This window comes from Manacus vitellinus, unplaced genomic scaffold, assembly GCF_001715985.3.
Source record: "Manacus vitellinus isolate BGI_N305 unplaced genomic scaffold, ASM171598v3 scaffold_64_pilon, whole genome shotgun sequence".
Classification (NCBI taxonomy): domain Eukaryota; kingdom Metazoa; phylum Chordata; class Aves; order Passeriformes; family Pipridae; genus Manacus; species Manacus vitellinus.
The window spans coordinates 748,157-766,205 of NW_021940718.1; the positions used below are offsets into that span (position 1 = coordinate 748,157).

General features: G+C 54.7%; 2 protein-coding genes across 2 annotated transcripts in view; both read left to right on the plus strand.

Annotated features, from left to right (window-relative positions):
* EBI3 (Epstein-Barr virus induced 3) overlaps window positions 1-1,621 on the plus strand; it is a 2,471-nt gene extending 850 nt beyond the window's left edge. The window contains exons 3-7 of the mRNA XM_029963864.1: window positions 8-74; window positions 172-289; window positions 378-538; window positions 1,125-1,288; window positions 1,383-1,621. Coding sequence (XP_029819724.1) covers window positions 8-74; window positions 172-289; window positions 378-538; window positions 1,125-1,288; window positions 1,383-1,535 — 663 coding nt within the window. The 3' untranslated portion in view covers window positions 1,536-1,621. The remainder of the gene's footprint in view (window positions 1-7; window positions 75-171; window positions 290-377; window positions 539-1,124; window positions 1,289-1,382) is intronic.
* Window positions 1,622-2,220: 599 nt separating this feature from the next.
* The window catches only part of LOC103766916 (fibrillin-2), a 143,142-nt gene continuing 127,313 nt past the window's right edge, over window positions 2,221-18,049 (plus strand). The window contains 2 exon segments of the mRNA XM_029963865.1: window positions 2,221-2,239; window positions 2,305-2,458. Coding sequence (XP_029819725.1) covers window positions 2,221-2,239; window positions 2,305-2,458 — 173 coding nt within the window.

Below are 18,049 nucleotides of genomic sequence, written 5' to 3' on the forward strand. Positions count from 1 at the left end.
CCACGAGGGCAACTACAGCTGCCACCACCCTGGCACCGGCGAGACCTGGGCCACCATCTGCCTGCGCCTGGGCTGTGAGTGACCCTCCCCAGCCCCACCATGGCCCCCAGTGCTGCTGGGGGGGTCCTCTGGGGACACTGGCAGTGGGGTGACCCCTGTCCCCTTCCCCAGACCCCCCCTCTCCACCCGCCATCGAGTGCTGGGCCACCAGTTACCCGCAGGCTGTGAACTGCTCCTGGGCTCTGACCCCCGACCCGCTGCTGGACACCAACTTTGTGGCCACGTACAGGTCAGTGGGGGGGTCCTCAAAGCCCGGCTGAGCCCCCCCTGTGTCTGTGTCACCCCCCCTTCACCCAGCTGCCCCCTGTGCCCCCCAGGCACGGCACAGACACGGGCGAGTGCGAGCGCACGGGGCCGTGGAGCTGCTCCTTTGGGGACCTGCAGGTGTTTTCCCTCACCCCCTATGTGGTGAATGTGACGGCTGTGAACCCCCTGGGCACTGCCTCTGGAATCCTGCCCTTCCTCCTGGAGAACATCAGTGAGTGCAGCTGGCATGGGGGGACACTGGAGTCCCCTCCACACCCGTCGCACCTCACCCTCCACGGGTCTGATCCGGATACCTTTGGGTCTTTCCCCTCTGGTTTCTCCCTTCCCCGGGATGTGGGATCATCAGTGCGATGATTTGGGGGTATCAGGTTGTCTCTGCAACCTGGATTGCACAGCTCAGCTCACAGGGAGGAGACACACGGTGTCCCTGGATCCCCCTGCGTGTCCCTGAATCCCCCAGGCATCACCTTCCCCTTCATTTAAAAAAGAAAAAAAAAGGCTTTTTACACAGGCAGATGGTGGTAGGATGTGGGGAACGGTTTTAATCCACACGAGGAGAGATTGAGATGGGATATTGGGAAGGAATTCCTCCCTGTGGGTGGGGAGGCCCTGGCACAGGTTGGGCAGAGAAGCTGTGGCTGCCCCATCCCTGGAAGTGTTCAAGGCCAGGTTGGAGCAACTTGGGATAATGGAAGGTGTCCCTGCCCATGGCAGGGGTGGAACTGGATGGGCTTTAAGGTCCCTTCCAACCCAAACCATTCTGGGATTCCCTGATTCCTTATCTCCCTGTCCCTCAGTAAAGCCGGACCCCCCTGAGGACCTGAGGGTCTCCCCCATCCCTGGAGAGACCACAAAGCTGCTGCTGGAGTGGAGCCCTCCGGCATCCTGGCCCTTCCCAGAGTACTTCCCACTGAAGTATCACCTCCGCTACACCTGGGACAATGATTCTGTCCCCACCACGGTACTGCCACCCCCCTGCTCCCACCCGGGGCAAACAGGCTGCCCTCCACACACAGGGTCATGTCCCTGGGTATCCCTAACCCTGCTGTCCCCAGATCGGGCCATTCGAGCTGACATCCCACATCCTGACCGACGTGGAACCCGGGACCCTCCACCACATCCAGGTGGCCGCCAAGGAGGTGGCGGATTTCGGGGAGTCCAGCGCCTGGAGCCCGCCGGCCTCAGGGACACCCTGGGAGGGGCCGTGACGGGCAGGGCAGGGCCACTGTCCCCTGTCCCACCGAGGGACCCCAGTACTGCCAGGAACGGGCAATAAACCGGCTGCAGGCTCTGCCCCTGTTCTGATTGTGTGGGATGTTTGTGATGGCTGAGCTGCCCCTGGGGGTGGTCCCTTCACTGCCCCAGGACAGTCCCTTTTCTGCCACTGAGGAAGGTCCCTTTTCTGCCCGAGGATGGTCCCTTTTCTGCACCTGGACGACCCCTTCGGTGCCTCAGTACAGTCTCTTTTTACTGCCCCAGGATGGTCCCTTTCCTGCCTCAGGACGGTCCCTATCCTGCCCTCGGGGACTGCCGCTTCACTCCCCCGGAACGGTCCCTTTGCTGCCCCAGGACGGTCCCTTTGCTGCCCCTGGGGTCGATCTGTTTTCTGCCCTTTGACGTTCCCTCTTCTGCCCTTTGAGGTTCCCTTTTCTGCGCTTTGACGGTCCCTGTGGTGCCCACGAAGCCGACCAGCCCCATTCCCGCCCCGCCATGGCCACAGGGGCGGGCACAGCCCCCTGAGCCCCCTCAGCGCCCCCCGGGTGCCCTCGCTGACAGACATCTGAGACAACCAATAGCAGGCGAGCATTCACCGGCCGGCTGCCCGCTCCACCAATGAGCGACGGGGAGGGCGGGACTATTCACAGAGACGGCGGCGCTTGAGGGTGGGCGGCCATGTCGGACACGGGGCTGGGTGCTGGGCACCGTGCTCGCTGTAGGGTCCCTTGATCACCCGTGGGCCGTTAACCAAACCGGCAGCCCCGGGGCCGTTACCGACCCACACCGGAGCCCCGGGGCTGCTGTGTCGCCCCCCTCTGCTGGTGCCGGCGGTCATTTACACGTCGCTGGCCTTCCCGCCCTCCGCAGCGGCGCTGCCCGTTCCCGGCGCCTGCGGCCCCTGCGCGCGGGGCCGGTGCGACCCCGGGGCGCGGCCCCTCAGGGGCTGAGGCGATGGCGGGGCCCTGAGGGGGGAGACCGAAACGCTGAGGGGTTTGGGAGGGGAAAGGAGCCTAAAGTTTATCTATTCCCACCTCTGCCATGGGCAGGGACACATTCCACCAGATCAGGTTGCTCCAACCTGGCCTTGGACATTTCCAGGGATGGGGCAGCCACAGCTTCTCTGGGAAATCCATTCCAGTCCCTCATCGCCCTCACCATCAACAGGTTGCTCCTAATATCCCGTTTAACCCTGATCTCACACTCGCAGTGCCTTCTTCCTTCACATTCCCTCCTAAGACCTGCATTTGTTTCTCCGAGCTGCCTTTAGTCCCTCTGGTCTGCTCAGGACCTCCCTGCTCCTGTCAAAAGCAGGACTGAGGTTTGTTGTACAGTTGTGTGTGTTCCCAAATTCCCAGTAGCTCCTGTTCCATCAATGGGGACACAAAGAACAAGAAATTAATAAAGAAGGGAATTAATCAAAAGTGGTGTCTTTCTTACAAGGAAAACTGCAGACACAGAATCCAAACAGAAATGATGGAGGAACGTCTGTGACATATGAGAGCTGCCAGGCACCAATAAAACCTGCCCTGCCAAGGACGTTTTTTTAATCAGAACCGAAAATCAAAGATTTTTGATTAAGAGAAAAAACACAAACCGCCCACGATGCTCAGCTGACAAGAACCATCCTGGAAAAGCTCTCATGAATTTGCCATCACAGCACCTTTGATCCCCTTGGATCCCTCTTATTCCCCCAGAACCCCTTCTGAGGCCTTTCTTTGACCGTCCTGAAGCACCTTTTGTCCCCTGTGTTATCCAGGACAACCCAACAAGTGGGAATGACTTCAAACTGCCAGAAGGCAGGGATTTAGATGGGATATTGGGATGAAATCCTTCTCTGTGAGAGTGGGGAGGCCCTGGCACAGGTTGGGCAGAGAAGCTGTGGCTGCCCCATCCCTGGAAGTGTCCAAGGCCAGGTTGGACAGGGCTTGGAGCAACCTGGGCTAGTGGAAGGTGTCCCTGCCCATGGCAGGGGGTGGGACTGGATGGGCTTTAAGGGCCCTTCCAGCCCAAACCATTCTGGGATTCTGGGATTCTCTTCAGTCCCTCACCCTCTAATGACATCTTAAGAGGCCCTGGTGGCATCCAGTGTTCCCTGGGGCTTTTCCAGGACACTGGGATAGCCCTGCTTCCCTCCGCCAGCCCCAGCGCCTTTGCTGGACTTTGCTGGTCCTTGCAGAGAATTCCCTTTTCCATGTTTAGCCAAAGCTAAACATGGAGGGCAGGACTCTCCCACCCTCCAGAGAACCCTGGGGCTTTCTCTGGGATTTGCTTGGGACCCAGAGACCTCCCACCTTCCAGAGAGCTCCGAGGGCTTTCCCAACTTTTCCCAGGCTTTGGAAGGTCTGGAAGTGTCCTTCTGTCCTTCGGGGAGCCCCAGGACCTTCCCCGAGCTTTTCCCAGGCCCTGGAAGCTCTCCCTGTCCTCAAAGGGCATTTTGGAAAAGGGCTGGTGAAGTTCCCTCTCTCTCCAGCTGATGGCACGATTGGGAGCCTGTGGAGCAGAGATTTTTTTTTTCCCAGGAAGGCAGACGGAGCGTTGGAAAAGGTCCCAGTTTTTCCGTCTCGAGTATCCGAGATTGAAGCAGCGCGGTCTCGGCCTCGCACCACGCCAGCATTCCCACCAGGAATGAGCGCGGGGAAGAGCCTGGTTCTTATAAAATGAGAAAATAAATACAAGTCACCGGGTCAGGGATGAGACCGGAGTTATCTGCGGGACAAACACCCGGCAGCAAAGGAATTCCAGCCCCGGGAAGGGGCTCCCACCAGCGGGAATTAATGGGATGTCAGCCCACGGGAGAGCTTCCTTCCATAGGACATGTGTGATCGGGGCAATGATCCCTCCAGGCTTCCAGCTCCTCCTGAGCCTGCCTTACAGCTGTGTGACCTTCCAAACACACAGCAAAGGGAAAATCCCTGGGAAAGCGGCGGCTCCCTTCGGCCTCACGCTGACAATCGGCCCCTGTGTGTCCGTTCCTTGATCCAGCGGCATTCCAGACTGGCTGGGCTGAACACCTGGGCTGTCCTGGGGTGATCCTATAACCCAAACAGGCTCTGGGTTAATCCTGGCCTGGCTGGGATGTGCTTTGGAGCAGCCAGTGGCTGGGGAGTGCAGGTTTACAAGGTCTCGCCGTGGCAAAAAAAAATGAATTATGGATATGGGCACAAATTCCCCCTCCTGATTTTGCTTTGCAGTTTGTGGATTTTGCTGCGCGAGCAAGAAAAGACAATAAATTACACTCCTTATTTTCAGGCAGGCAGAGTTTAATACTTAAAGCCAGGACCAATTATTTTTATTCCTGGCTCTGTCTCTTGCATCCGTGGATGACCTTAGGAAGGACATCAGCCCTCCAGCAAAATTCCCGTATTTTTAGGATGACAATGATGACTAAAACCTCACAAGGTGCTGGAGTGGGACTGGTTAATATTCAAAAAGGCCTTTCAGCTTTTTGTTGATTCAGATCTTACCGGAGCCGCTGCTGCAACACGAGGTTTGCATTGTGAAAATCAGTTTAAACCGGCAGAAATTCCACATTCTTTCTGAAACACGACGGCAAATTCATGGGAGCTTTTCCAGGATGGTTCCTGTCGGCTGAGTTTCGTGTGCAGTTTGTGTTTTTTTTTTTTCCTCCTCTTAATCAAAAATCTTTGATTTTGGGTTCTGATTAAGAAAAACACCCTTGGCAGGGCAGGTTTTATTGGTGCCTGGCAGCTCTCAAATGTCACAGATTTCTGTTCGGATTCTGTGTCTGCCGTTTTCCCCGTAAGCAAAAGACACCACTTTTGATTAACTCCCTTCTTTATTAATTTCTTATTGTCCTTGGTATCCCCACTGGAAAAGGAGCTCTCTGGGAATTTTGGGAACGCACACAACTGCACAACAACCCCTCTCAGTCAATGAAACCGTGGGCCAGCGTCTCGTGAGACGCTTTTCCAGCGGGGATCCGTGATCTCCGAGCGAGCTGTGGAAGGGAATCGCTGCAGGAGGAGCTTTTTTTGCTCCTAAAACATGATTTCCCTGGGTTTTCTGGGCCAGCAACACACGGGTGTGTAACTCAAGCCATGACTTGGGAAGAAGGGAGCTGCAGACCCTGCCTTTCCTGGGTGGAGGAGCCAGTCCTGGATAGATCCTGCTGGATCTTGGCAATCCTCACTTAGATCCTTTCCAGCCTGGGGTTTTGACCTGGGGGATAAGGGGCTTTTTTGGGGAGCTGCCCCTTACAAACCTTGTCCTGATCTTCTCGCACCTTCTCGAGGCTCCTGTGTTTAGTTTGGGGCTCGTTCTCCCTGAGCATGAAGTATCTCCACAATTCCAGAGCTCCTGAGTGCCCCCCCCTCTGTGCCAGGCTCTGCTGGGGCAGGGAAAGGGTTCCTGGTGCCGTCCCCTCCCTCTTTTCCTTTTACAGCACCTCCAGGGGCAATAAAAGCTGCTGATTCCCATTTAATGGATGATGTTGGTCACTAACAAGCTCACCTCCCTCTTAAAACCCAAGGCTGGTCCCAGGAGATCTAATTTAGGAAGCACGTGGAGGGCAGGGGTGTCCTTGAGGGCGGAACCTCCCTGCAGGCCAAAATATTCCGGCCTGGAATATTTTTATCCACCAAGCCGAGCTGCCAGAGGCTCTCAGCACCACCTGAGCCTGGTGGAGGACACCCTCACCTCGACAACAGGGATTCCTGGAGTGTGCAGGCACTCCTGGATGGCAGCAGGAAGAAATTCTTCCCTGTGAGGGTAGTGGGTGGCTGGGATGGATTTCCCAGAGAAACTGTGGCTGCCCCATCCCTGGGAGTGTCCAAGGCCAGACTGAAGCAACCTGGGATAGAGGGAGGTGTCCTTGCCCATGGCAGGGGGTGGGAATGGATGATCTTTAATGTCCCTTCCGACCCAAACCATTCTGGGATTCTCTAAATCCTTTTTCCCAACAAGGCCATTTGCTTTCAGTGGTATTCCCATCTTCCTCCTCAAAGTGCTGGCTGATGCTGGGGGGCAGGAGCACTGTTGTATTTATTAATATGGGAAAGCTTGAAGTCATTTGTGGTCCTCCCAGTGATCTGAGTGGTGTGTCTGGGCAGATCTCCAGCCTACCTGTGCTTGGAGTCTCCGTCTCCTTCCCCTCCCTGAACAGCACCTGAACTTCCAAGCCTGCCTTTTCCACTCCACAATCCGGGAAAGGGCCCCATCCCCGGCCTGTGGTTTGTGTGAGTGCCAACCCCGCGTCAGAACCCCCCAAAATCACGACACCCACCCCCCCAAACACCCTTGTGGTGTGAGTGACACGGAGCCAGAGGGGATCTCGAGGTGTCCAGAGACAACCGGGAGACATGAAAGCCGACGGCTTCACCCTCTCCAATATGGTCTTCTTTAAACTATGTTTTTACTTCAGATTCGGGCTGCCAATAACTCATTCAAACAATGATCTAATGCCTGTGTGAATGTTTGTAAAACCTCACTGCTCTGGCAGGTTGAGCTCTTGCCAAAAAGCAATCACATGTAATTAGGGAGGTGGAATTTGAATATCCCGGCCTTGCAGTGCCGCTTATTTTCCAGTTGTGTTTGTACCACTTGAACCATCCCGTCAACTGGGGTTTGTGGGACACGCTCCTGTCTCCAAAGGGATCTTCTCTGTAGGCACCACTGCCAAAAACCTGCCTGGAAAGTGGGCTGGGAGGAGATACCTGTGCTGGGCTTGGCCCTGCCAGTTGTGCCCGCCGGGCATCCAGCTTTGCAGGGAATTAAGGATATAAGGAATTCCTTATGTACCCCCCTGGGGCTGCCACAGTCCCACACCGGGCTGTGATCAATTAATGGCTGTGTCCTTTCTGGGAAGGGCTTTGTTCATGCCTGAAGGCAAGGGGAGGGGAAAACTTTGCAGGATAAAATCAGCATCACACCCATGTGACAGCTGGAAATGGCTCTGCTGCTTTCCCTCACATCACCTGCTCATCCCTCCTTTTCCTTGGACAATGCCGGAGTGGCAAGGACAGAACCTGGCACAGGCAGAGCTTCCAGGTTCTCTCTCCACCTTCCAGTGTTTCCTGCTGTGCAGAAGGTTCCTGAGGAGGCTTTTTAGTCGTGTTGATCCCTGAATGAGCACTGGGAGCATCTAAAAAGCTCAGAGCTTCTTGAGGGAACGCCTGGAAAATCCCTTTCCCTGACAGGCACACAGCTTGACAGGGCTCCTGTAGGATTGGTGAAGCAGAGCCATGGAATAGTCTGGACTGACAGGAATCTTAAAAGTCCAGCCTCTGGTCCATGGTTGCTGCTCACACAAGTTCCCAGCTCGGTGGGAAATTCAGATCTTTCCAGGCCAGGAGATCCCAGGAGCTCCTGAGGAAAAGGAATATGAGGTATCCTTTTCCCACATGGAATATAATTGCAGTCTTCACCCTCTCACCTTACACCTGAGGCCCCAAAGCAAGTTGGGAATTTCAACACAGATAGTTAGATGAGAAAACTGTCCTTGAAATTCCTCCAGCATCCTGGGAATTCCCTTCACTCCCTTGTCCTGTTCTGCACTTCCTGGGGTGTTGTCCTGAAACAACAGCAGGTCAGGGACATGCCCAGGTCAGGTTCTGTGGGACCAGGAGCTGTTTTTTTATGGGAGGAATTCTTTCCTGAATGTGAGAGAGGAGAGGTGGATTCTGCTCCCCAGTGGGGTTTGAAATCCTAAATTCCAGCCAGCAGTCATCACATAAACTTGTGCTGAAGAACCTGACCTAGTTTGAATAATTGGAGGTAATTGTCAGCTCTTTCCAAATGACAAAACCCTTAATCACCAGCAGATGCTCAGCCAACCTCACAAAAAAGGCTGGAAAGCCATGATGGAATGGGGAGTATTGTTGTCCCAGAGGCACCAAGTTTCGGGAATGGGCAGGAATCTTCCTCAGGGGGTTTTTCCAATACATGGGCAGATGCTGGGAGTGGGGCAATGGTTTGAGCTCATGGCCTGGGCATCTCTCCAGAAAATCTATCACTGTGCTTGTGAGCACAGGGATGAGTGACACCGAAATATCAGGGAACAATTTGAGACGGAGCAACTTTGGAATGAAGGAGCTGAAAAGTTTTGCTGTCCCAGATCCTCGAATCTGGACTCTCTGAAGCTTTTGAGGGGTTGAATGTGAGTGTGTAAGGTTGGCTGCAGGTGCTTGATGGGTGAGATATGAAATTTAGGGAAAGAAATGCTCCAAGATGACGTGAAGGGGCCTGGCTGAGGGAAAATGAAGGATTTGCTGGCGGGATGCGACAAGGCAGAGCTGAACCAGAATGGATGGGCAGGGAACAAGCCAGACTCCAGCAACCAGGGCTCCCAGTTTTCCTTCTGTGCAATTAGTGAAAGGTACAGGGAAGATGGGAACCCCTGGAAGTGGTCAGGGCAAGGAGTTGTCCTTGTCCCCAGGCAGAGGAGACAGAGGAACTCTCGTTCCAGGGTGGTGTAATGAAGTGTTGCCGTTGCTCTGGAGTGACTCGCAGCACATTTGGTGTTTTACAGCTGGTGGTGTTCATCTATTCCCGTAGAACCTCCTGCAGTGGGACTAATAATCGAGGATCCTGACTGGAAACCAACAGCTCCCTCGGGAATGTGTCTGGGACAAGACTCATTCTGGGGTCTTTGAAGTGGGCAGGGATGTGGAAACAGTGACAGCAGCGCCCTGTCAGCCAGGGGGTCTGCCATGGGGGAGGTGGGTGGAGGCGTGAGGCCAAAAAAGGGTGAAAAATGAGTCCCCACACCTTTGGGGAGAGGTCAGTCTGTCCATGATGCGTGGGTAGGGCTGGGCCCTTCCCGGATCCCTGCTGGAAAATCCCGGAGCGGTGGCACAGACTGAGGGGATCGGCGGAGGGGAGGAAGAAGATGAAGTGTCCTCTGGTGACACGAAGGGCAGGAGAGGCACCTTCCAAAATTCTGCAGGGACAGTCTTGGGCAAAAACTTCCCGAGTGGGGAGATGGAGCTCTGCTAAACCCTCGTGCACACACAGCCTTCCCCAGGGCCTGCTGATGGTGTGGCCAAATCCTGCTCTGCCCCACGGGGTCATGGAATCACAGGATCCCAGGATGGGTTGGGTTGGAAGGCACCTTAAAGCCCATCTCATTCCAACCCCCTGCCATGGGCAGGGGCACCTTCCACTATCCCAGGTTGCTCCAACCTGGCCTTGGACACTTCCAGGGATGGAGGAGCCACAGCTTCTCTGGACAACCTGTGCCAGGGCCTCCCCACCCTCCCAGCGAAGAATTCCATCCCAATATCCCACCTAACCCTGGCAGTGGGAAGGGAAATTTCTTGGGAGGGGGTTGATTTCTCCTCAAGGGACAGAGAGCTGGGAGGTGAGGTGGGCAGGTCCTCACCCACCAGGGGCCAGGCAGAGATGGGAACCAGAGCCCAGAGCAGCCGTGACAGGGCTGGGGACAGGGACACCTTGGATGTCACTTGGATGGAGGTGGGATGGACTGGTGGCCCAGGGGAGGCTGGAATGGAGCTGCTGGACCAAGGGAGGTGGGAATGGAGCTGGTCTCCCAGGGGAGGTTGGAATAGAGATGATGGCCCAGGGGAGGCTGAACTGGAGTTGCTGACCCAGGGGAGGATGGACTGGAGCTGGTGGCCCAGGGGAGGCTGGAATGGAGCTACTGGACCAAGGGAGGTGGGAATGGAGCTGATGGCTCAGGGGAGGCTGGAATAGAGATGATGGCCCAGGGGAGGATGGACTTGAGCTGATGGCCCACAGGAGGATGGAATAAAGATGGTGGCCTAGGGGACACTGGAATAGAGGTGGTGGCCTAGGGGGGGCTGAACTGGAGTTCTGGCTCAGGGGAGGCTGAACTGGAGTTCTGGCTCAGGGGAGGCTGGACTGGAGCTGATGGCCCACGAGAGGCTGGTTGGGGGCCACAAACTCCTGCTGGGGCACTCCAGACCCCGACAGAACCACATCAGCCACATGAACTGGCCGTGGCCTCAAGCAAAAGGCCGTTTCTCCCCCGCTGGCTCCTGCCAGCTCATCCCAGCCCAGACTCAGGGCCTCCCGTCCCCTTTCTGAGCTGCTTTTCATGTGTCTCTCCCCGAAGCAGGGCCGGGACAGCCTCCAGCAAACCCTTCTGACCAGTCACCCAGCGCTGGCAGGTCACTGGGGCTGGAACAAACTCCATCTCTTGCCTCTCGACGACGCTCCAGCCCAGACGTCCTCCTCGGCATTCCCTGCCAGCATTGTAATGAAAAATGGCTCTTCTGCTCCTGTCTGCTTCCATCTGAATCCCTCTAGGAGAGATCTCGTGTGCTCCAGCCCTTTGCTGCTGAAATTAGCACTGGCATCCTGCAGGATTCCAGGGCCTGACTCGCGTTCAGCGGCGGGAAAGGGCCGAGACAAGTTGGGTTTGAGAGCCAAGTGGCCAAAAGAACACGCCGAGGAATAACACAGCGAGCAGGAGGTGCTCCAGCGAGGCGGCAAAATCATCCTGCCGAGGAGAAAACCCCCCAAAAAAACGTGTTCTTGGGGGCTTGCACGGCCCAGGGAGGGTTAAAAGCCGTGGCACAGCCTTTGGGACAGCTGCAAAAAGGCTGGAGTGGGCACCAGGATTGGAACAGAGTGACAGTTTTAGGTCACTCACAAAGCTTTCTAATTATGATTTTTTTTTGGTGTGTGTGTGTGTGTGGGGAAATCGGTGTGTTTTATTCTGTAAGTGCTGAACATTCCACGATTGCTGTGTTTAATAAATACAGCGGGGGCTCCTAGGAGACTGAATGGGGCTGAATGAATGAAGTATGTGAGACATCTGAAACCTATTAGCTGGAGCAAACTGTTGGAGAGGCAGGAATTCTTCTCTTTTTAAAAATATTTATACGTTTTGCTTTCATGTCGGGCCAACGTCTTATTTGGGGTTATGTTCCAGTGGAAGGAAAGGTGTGTCGGGGGGGAAATGCAGGGGGAGGGGAGGTGCATTTTTGGTCCAGTCCCAAAAGGAGCAGAGGGGCTGGGTGGCTTTAGGAGCCATATTTTCCTTTCAGGATCGAACCCAGAGCGTCGAAACATGAGGTGACATTGGCCAAACCTCCGTGGGGATGGGTGTCCTGGGGCCTGGGTGTGTTTTGGGGATGGATGTCCTGGGGCTTGGGTGTGTTTTGGGGCTTGGGTGTGTTTTGGGGATGGATGTCTTGGGGCCTGGGTGTGTTTTGGGGATGGATGTCCTGGGGCCTGGGTGTGTTTTGGGGAGTAGAGACTGGGCTCGTCCCACCTTGGGAGAGCTCCATGGCCCTCACCAGCTCAGGTTTATGGATGCCCTGAGACTTGATTAATCTGGTTTGATATTTAGAGAGGAATGAGTGTGCACAGCCAGCGTCTCCTCCACCACATGGACAGCTCCAGGAGGTCCCACCAGTGTCCAGCACCAGCAGGGATGATGCCACATCCCTTCCTGCCCTGCTCTCTCAAGGAAGGTTTCCACCCAGGCTTCTCTTCCTAGTGCAGAGTTAGCTCACTGACTTAGGAAAAGGCAGAAAAACAGGGAAGAGGGGTGGGAAGAACATGGAATGTTCCACCAGAGACTCTTCAGGAGCCACTTCACCTGCAGAGAAGTCTCTGGAAAGGGAAATAGTTGACAACACCCGGGTTCAGTCCGGACATAAACCCTCCAAACTCCCGGGATGGATGTTTCCTGCTGGAAGTCGTGTCTGGGGACTGATGCCTTGCACAAATCTGGGGCAAGCCTCCCACCTTTGGGGCTTGGCTTTGTGTCTCAGGAGCTGTTGGGATTGATGTTTGCAGTCCCCTCTCCTCGCGCAGCGACTCCGGATCCAAGCGAACGGCGGCGGCGGAAAGGTCTGGATTTTGGAAAGGTCTGGATTCCGCAGTGTTTTCCAGCTGATAAGAGACATGTGAATGATTCCTGCTTTTCTGTGATCTTTATTCAGCCCCATTTTTATTGCATCCAGCACACACACTCGACCCTTCTCCTTCCAGGCTTCCTGAGATGAAAATGTGGAGTTTTAGGAAACTTGGAATTTGCGAATGTCTTCCATTAGCCTTCTAATCCCCCCCAACTGATTAGATTGGAGGATATCTCCCCCTGCATAGGAAACAGATGTTCTCCTTCCAGCAGGGACATGCAGGAGGCATCATTAAATCTTGTTTAGTTTAGAGGCTCTTGGAGATGGGATTGCTCTTCCTGCTTACAAGTTGCTTCCACCTTCAATATTTGGGTCTGGTTGAGTTTAGAGTGGGGTCAGCAATGAATTTCTGTTGAATTCCTTTTCACCATCAGTGGTGAGAAACTCAACCTCCCCGAGGAGAATTTTGGAGTGGTTTTTGTTTGGCATCTCTCAGGTGAGAGGTGGGTTCTCTAAACACGACTGGGGTGTGGGATGAGGCTGGTTATCATTTCAGAAGGGAACAGCCTCACCTCCAGATTCCAGGAGCCCCTGAGTCGATTTAATTCTTCCTAGAGCTTGTAGGGATGAGGAAACATCGTTTTCCATCCCCCTGAGTGCACTTTCTCTGTGCCATGTGGTCGCCACCAGTGGAGGGATCTGGGTGGATTTTTGTCACCTGCAACTCTCGATTTTTCAGAGCTCCCCTTTTTTATTTTTCTTTTCTTCTTTTTTTTACCAGATTCGAACAAAATCATGTTTTCACTGAAGACACCAAGGGAAGTTGCTCAGGTTTCCTGCCCCATCCCTGGAAGTGTCCAGGGCCAGGTTGGAGCAACCTGGGCTAGTGGAAGGTGTCCCTGGGATGGAATGGGATGAGCTTTAAGGTGCCTCCCATCCCAAACCCTCCTGGGATCCTGCCATTCTAAGTGTCAGTGCTGTTTCCAAAATACCTATATTTTACTTTTGGGATGTTCTCAGTGTGCCTGTGTGTGGGGGTGGTGGTTGCATTTCAGAATTTCCAGGGCTGTTACAGCTTTTCCCCTTTTTTCCCCAACAAGTTCCTGAGGTATAAACTCTCCCTCCCGAGATCTCTGAAATAAAGATCTCCAGATATCAGAGAAGCTGAATAAAAAAGCTGAATAAAAAAGCTGAATAAAGAAGCTGAATAAAGAAGCTGAATAAAGAAAGCTGAATAAAGAAGCTGAATCAAACCTTCCCTCGCTGGAGGAGGTTATTTAAGGGTTACACCAAAGCAGTTTAACAACAATGCAGCGTTGTTTTAAGCGCTGGACACATTTTCCACCCCGTGTGGATGGGAGTGCCAGCGACAAAACGCTTTGGAAAAAGCGCCCCAAGCGTGAGCCAAGAATTCCCTTCATCAGCCTTTTCACTAGAGGTGCACGGTTTAGCACGACCTTCAGCCACATTTCGGGAGGAGGAGTGGTGGCTCCTCCGGGCCTCTTGGGAGCACCATTTCCACGTCTTTTCGGGCTGGCTGGACACGTCACCCCCCAGCCCTCGGGGGGGAGGACGGGCCGGGTGTTCTCCAGCCACAAACGGGTGGTTAAGGGGGTGAAGTGACCCGTGAAACGCGATGAAGATGAGCTGGAGCTCAGACAGGGGATGGAGCAGCCCCGTCAGGTGCTGAGCAGCTGCTGAATTAAACACAGCTCTGGTTAATTAGAAGCGACTCCGAGCAGCGCTCTGGGTCAGGAGAGGCGGTGGAAGCGTCACCAGAACCTCGGCTGGGGACTCGGAAGGAGGAGGAATTCCAGGATTGGCTTGAACTGCTGGAGGGGGTTTAATAACATCCCTTTTCCTCGAAGCAGAGGGACAACAGCAACTTCTGCTCTCCGTGAGCAGGGACGGGACCTGGAACGGCTGGAGCTGTGCCAGGGGGGTTGGGATGGATCCCAGGGAAAGGTTCTTCCTCCCCAGAGGGTGGGTGGGCACTGACCAGGCTCCCCAGGGCAGTGGGCACGGCCCCAAGGCTGCCAGAGCTCCAGGAGGGTTTGGATGATCCTCTGAGGGATTGTTGGGGTGTCCTGATGATCCCTGGGGGTCCCTTCCCGCTCAGGATATTCCAGGATTCTACAGAAATCCTGCTGCATTGTTGCTGTGGATGTTTCTGTGTTCGTAGGGGACAAATGAAGCCCCAAGTCCTTAAATAAAGAGAGGCAGGGGGTGGAGAAGAACAAAAGCAAACCCTGGGGAACATGTCCAGAACTCTTGGACAACACTCTGAGGGACAGGGGGGGATTGTTGGGGTGTCCTGGGCAGGGCCAGGAGTTGGATTGGATGATCCTTGGGGATCCCTTCCAGCTCAGGATGTTCCAGGATTCTACAATGATTAATGAGCAATCCAGGTTAATCCAGGCTGCAACTTTGACTGGAGGAACCAAGTGAAACCTCAGTTTCAACAGCCACAAAATGACACCCAAGTGCCCAGGGCGTAATTATATCCACAGTATAACCTGGAATTAGGGAAAGGTTCTTCCCCCCGAGGGTGGTTGGGCACTGACCAGGCTCCCCGGGGCAGTGGGCACGGCCCCAAGGCTGCCAGAGCTCCAGGAGCATTTGGACAAGGCTCTGAGGGACAGGGGAGGATTGTTGGGGTGTCTGGGCAGGGCCAGGAGTTGGATCAATGATCCTTGTGGGTCCCTTCCAGCTCATGTGACTCTGTGGATCTATAATTCTATAAAAGTCATTAGAATTGATGCAAATGAAGCTCTCCAGTGGACACTGAGGGTTCAGAGGTGTGGGCAGCACTCTGGGGTGTGTGATGGGGTGACACCAAGACCAGCAGTGATACAAACCTGAGAGCAGCTGGATCATGTGTGAGACCAGCAGGATGAGGGAGGGGATTCTCCCCCTCTGCTCCCCTCAGGTGAGACCCCACCTGCAGAGCTGCCTCCAGCTCCGGGGTCCTCAACAGCAGAAGGACGTGGAGCTGCTGGAGGGAGTCCAGAGGAAACTATGGAGATGCTCCCAGGGCTCTGGAGAGACTGGGAGAGCTGGGGGTGTTCACCTGGAGAAGAGAAGGCTCTAGGGAGACCTTAAACCCCTTCCAGGGCTTAAAGGGGCTCCAGGAGAGCTGGAGAGGGACTTGGGACAAGGAGTGACCTCGGACTGAGGAGGAAGCAAAGCTGCCCTTGGGACAGAAGAGACTCATCCCTCCTGTTCTCACTTCTGCAGCTTCTTCAGCAGCAGTGGTCAGTTGGTGGTTTCTGGCCACATGGCCAGTAGCCACTTCCAGGTTTATTTCCATAGGGATTTTCCTGGCCAGAGGGCACGACTTCCCCGCTGTTCCTGGACTCCCACTCCCCCCATTTCCTTGGAGCACCTCAGTGCACCGGGGTTTCTGGGCTTGTGTCCTTAGTACCACCTCCTGAGCTTGATTCCAGCCTTTCCTTTAGGGAATAACTGGGTTTGTCAGCCCAGTAGCTGGAACAGTTAATTTGCATCAGAGTAAACAGCCCAAAATCCGACCTCTAAGCCTTGAGCAGAAATGCAGTGAAAAACTGCTGCTCATCCCCTGCACAACCACCCAATTCCAGCTCCCTCGGTGCTGAGTTTTGTCTGAATACCACCAGGAGAATTTGTTTGAATTCCAACTCGCCAGAAACCAGACATTCCTGGGAGATTTCCAAGCCACTTGCTAAACCCCACTGGATTTTGGTTGCTCTGTCACATGGGAACCTGAAGTTCTGGGGGTGCTCTGACCCTGGTGTCACACTGACCCTTTCACAGTCTCTCTGTGTCAGGCTGTGGTTTGTATTTGTCCTGTTTCTCCCATTCCCAGTATCTCATGGAGCTGTGGAATGGATTGGGTTGGGAGGGATTTTAAAGCTCATCCAGTGCCATGGGCAGGGACACCTCCCACTATCCCAGATTGCTCCAACCTTGGACACTTGGACACTTGCTTCTCTGCCCAAACTGTGCCAGGGCCTCCCCACCCTCCCAGCCAGGAATTCCTTCCCAATATCCCACCTAAATTTCCCCTCTGTCACTCTGAAGCCATTCCCTGTGTCCTGTCCCTCCGTCCCTCGTCCGCAGTCGGATAAAAAAGCAGGATCCCCGTGTCCTCTCCTGAGCTCTGAGGGTGCAGAGCTCAGCCTGACTCCGACAGATCCAACGTGGGGAAGCGGCCAAAGGGCTTGGAATCCGTCCTGGGCTCGGAGTGGAGCTCAGCCCTGAGCTCAGCGCCGGGGCAGCTCTCCACATGGAACGTGACGGCTCCGCAGAACTGCACCTCTGCACTCCTCAGTTCCAGGAATGTTCTAGGAAGTGGGCAGGATCCTCCTGGTTTTTGGTGAGGGCTGGAATAGCCCCATTTTCCCTGGAGCTGTGGTCTTCTCAGGATGCCAGTGTGGCACAAGCAGCCTGTGGAGTCAGAGGGGGTGTTTGGGGCTTGGAGACCCCTCTGCCCGTCATTTCCTCCCTTCATCCCCTTCCCTCTCATCCCAGCAAACCCTTTTCCCTGCAGCCAGCACAAAATTTAGGGATTTTCTAGTGAATCCCAAAATAAACAGAATTATATCCAGCACAGGAGGGGAGAGGGAAGGGGGAGAGCAGGGTTGGACATCCCAAAGTGATGCAGGACAGTAAAATCCTGAAGGAATCAGCAGAGCCGAGATGGGATCTGAGTCCTTTTCCAGCCTTAGGAGTGTTCCTGGAGGGATTTTTGTCCCTTTCCCTGGGCAGACACACTATCAGTGCTGAGAATTCGGGGTTTGTTCCAGGGAGCTTCTTTTTAGTGATGGGGAAAACATCAGCAGGGGCAGCAGATTCATTTCCCTCCTCCCCAAGGTGCTGTAACGGGAATAAAAGAGGAAGAGAACAAGAGGCTGGTGGGGGTGAAAGGTCTTGCAGAAGATGCCCTGCAGTGGAGTGGCAGCAAGGAGAAACCTCCAAGGATATTCCAGGCATGTGAATATTCTCTCTGTGTCAGTCCAGGTTTCATCCTCCCACTGGGAAGGATCAAAATCGTGCCCTTTTATTGACTTTTCCTTTCCTCATCCATAAATAAACGGCTCGAAAAGCGGGTCCAGCCTTTGCTGGGAAGGAGGAACCCCGTGATCCCCCCTCCAAACCCCTGGCAGGGCGGATCCAGACGCTCCTGGGGGTGATGGGATTAGATTTGAGGTGGGATTTTCCCCCTTCCTTCCTGCCCAACGCCCGCGTTCCTTCACTTCACCAAGCAGCCGGAATCCCGGCACGCGGCGGGAGCCCGGCTGAGGAACAGGGAATGGCAGGAAGGGATGCTCAGGAATCTCTAATCAGGCCCATGGGAGGCTCCCTGCACCCTGCACGTGCCCCTTTTCTGCTGTGCTGGCCACGTCTGGTGGCCTTTTTACCTCTGGAAAGCTGCTGTCCCTCCATCCCATCGTCTTCCTCCACGGAGCTGAACCCCCTCGGGGCTTTATCTGCATGATTTGGTCTGATCCTGACCCAGACTGAGGATATTTCAAGGCCATTGTGGTGTTAAAAGTGACAACATTAATGAAGCATTTCAGGGAAAGTGGCTTTTCCTGGGTTTCCTCTTCTCCAGCCCTCAGGCAGGATTCCTGGGATTTCTGGACAAATCCACCTCCTGGCCCTGCCTGGAATGGGGTCTGCCTGGAAGGGGGTCTGCCTGTTTACACTCTGCTGTA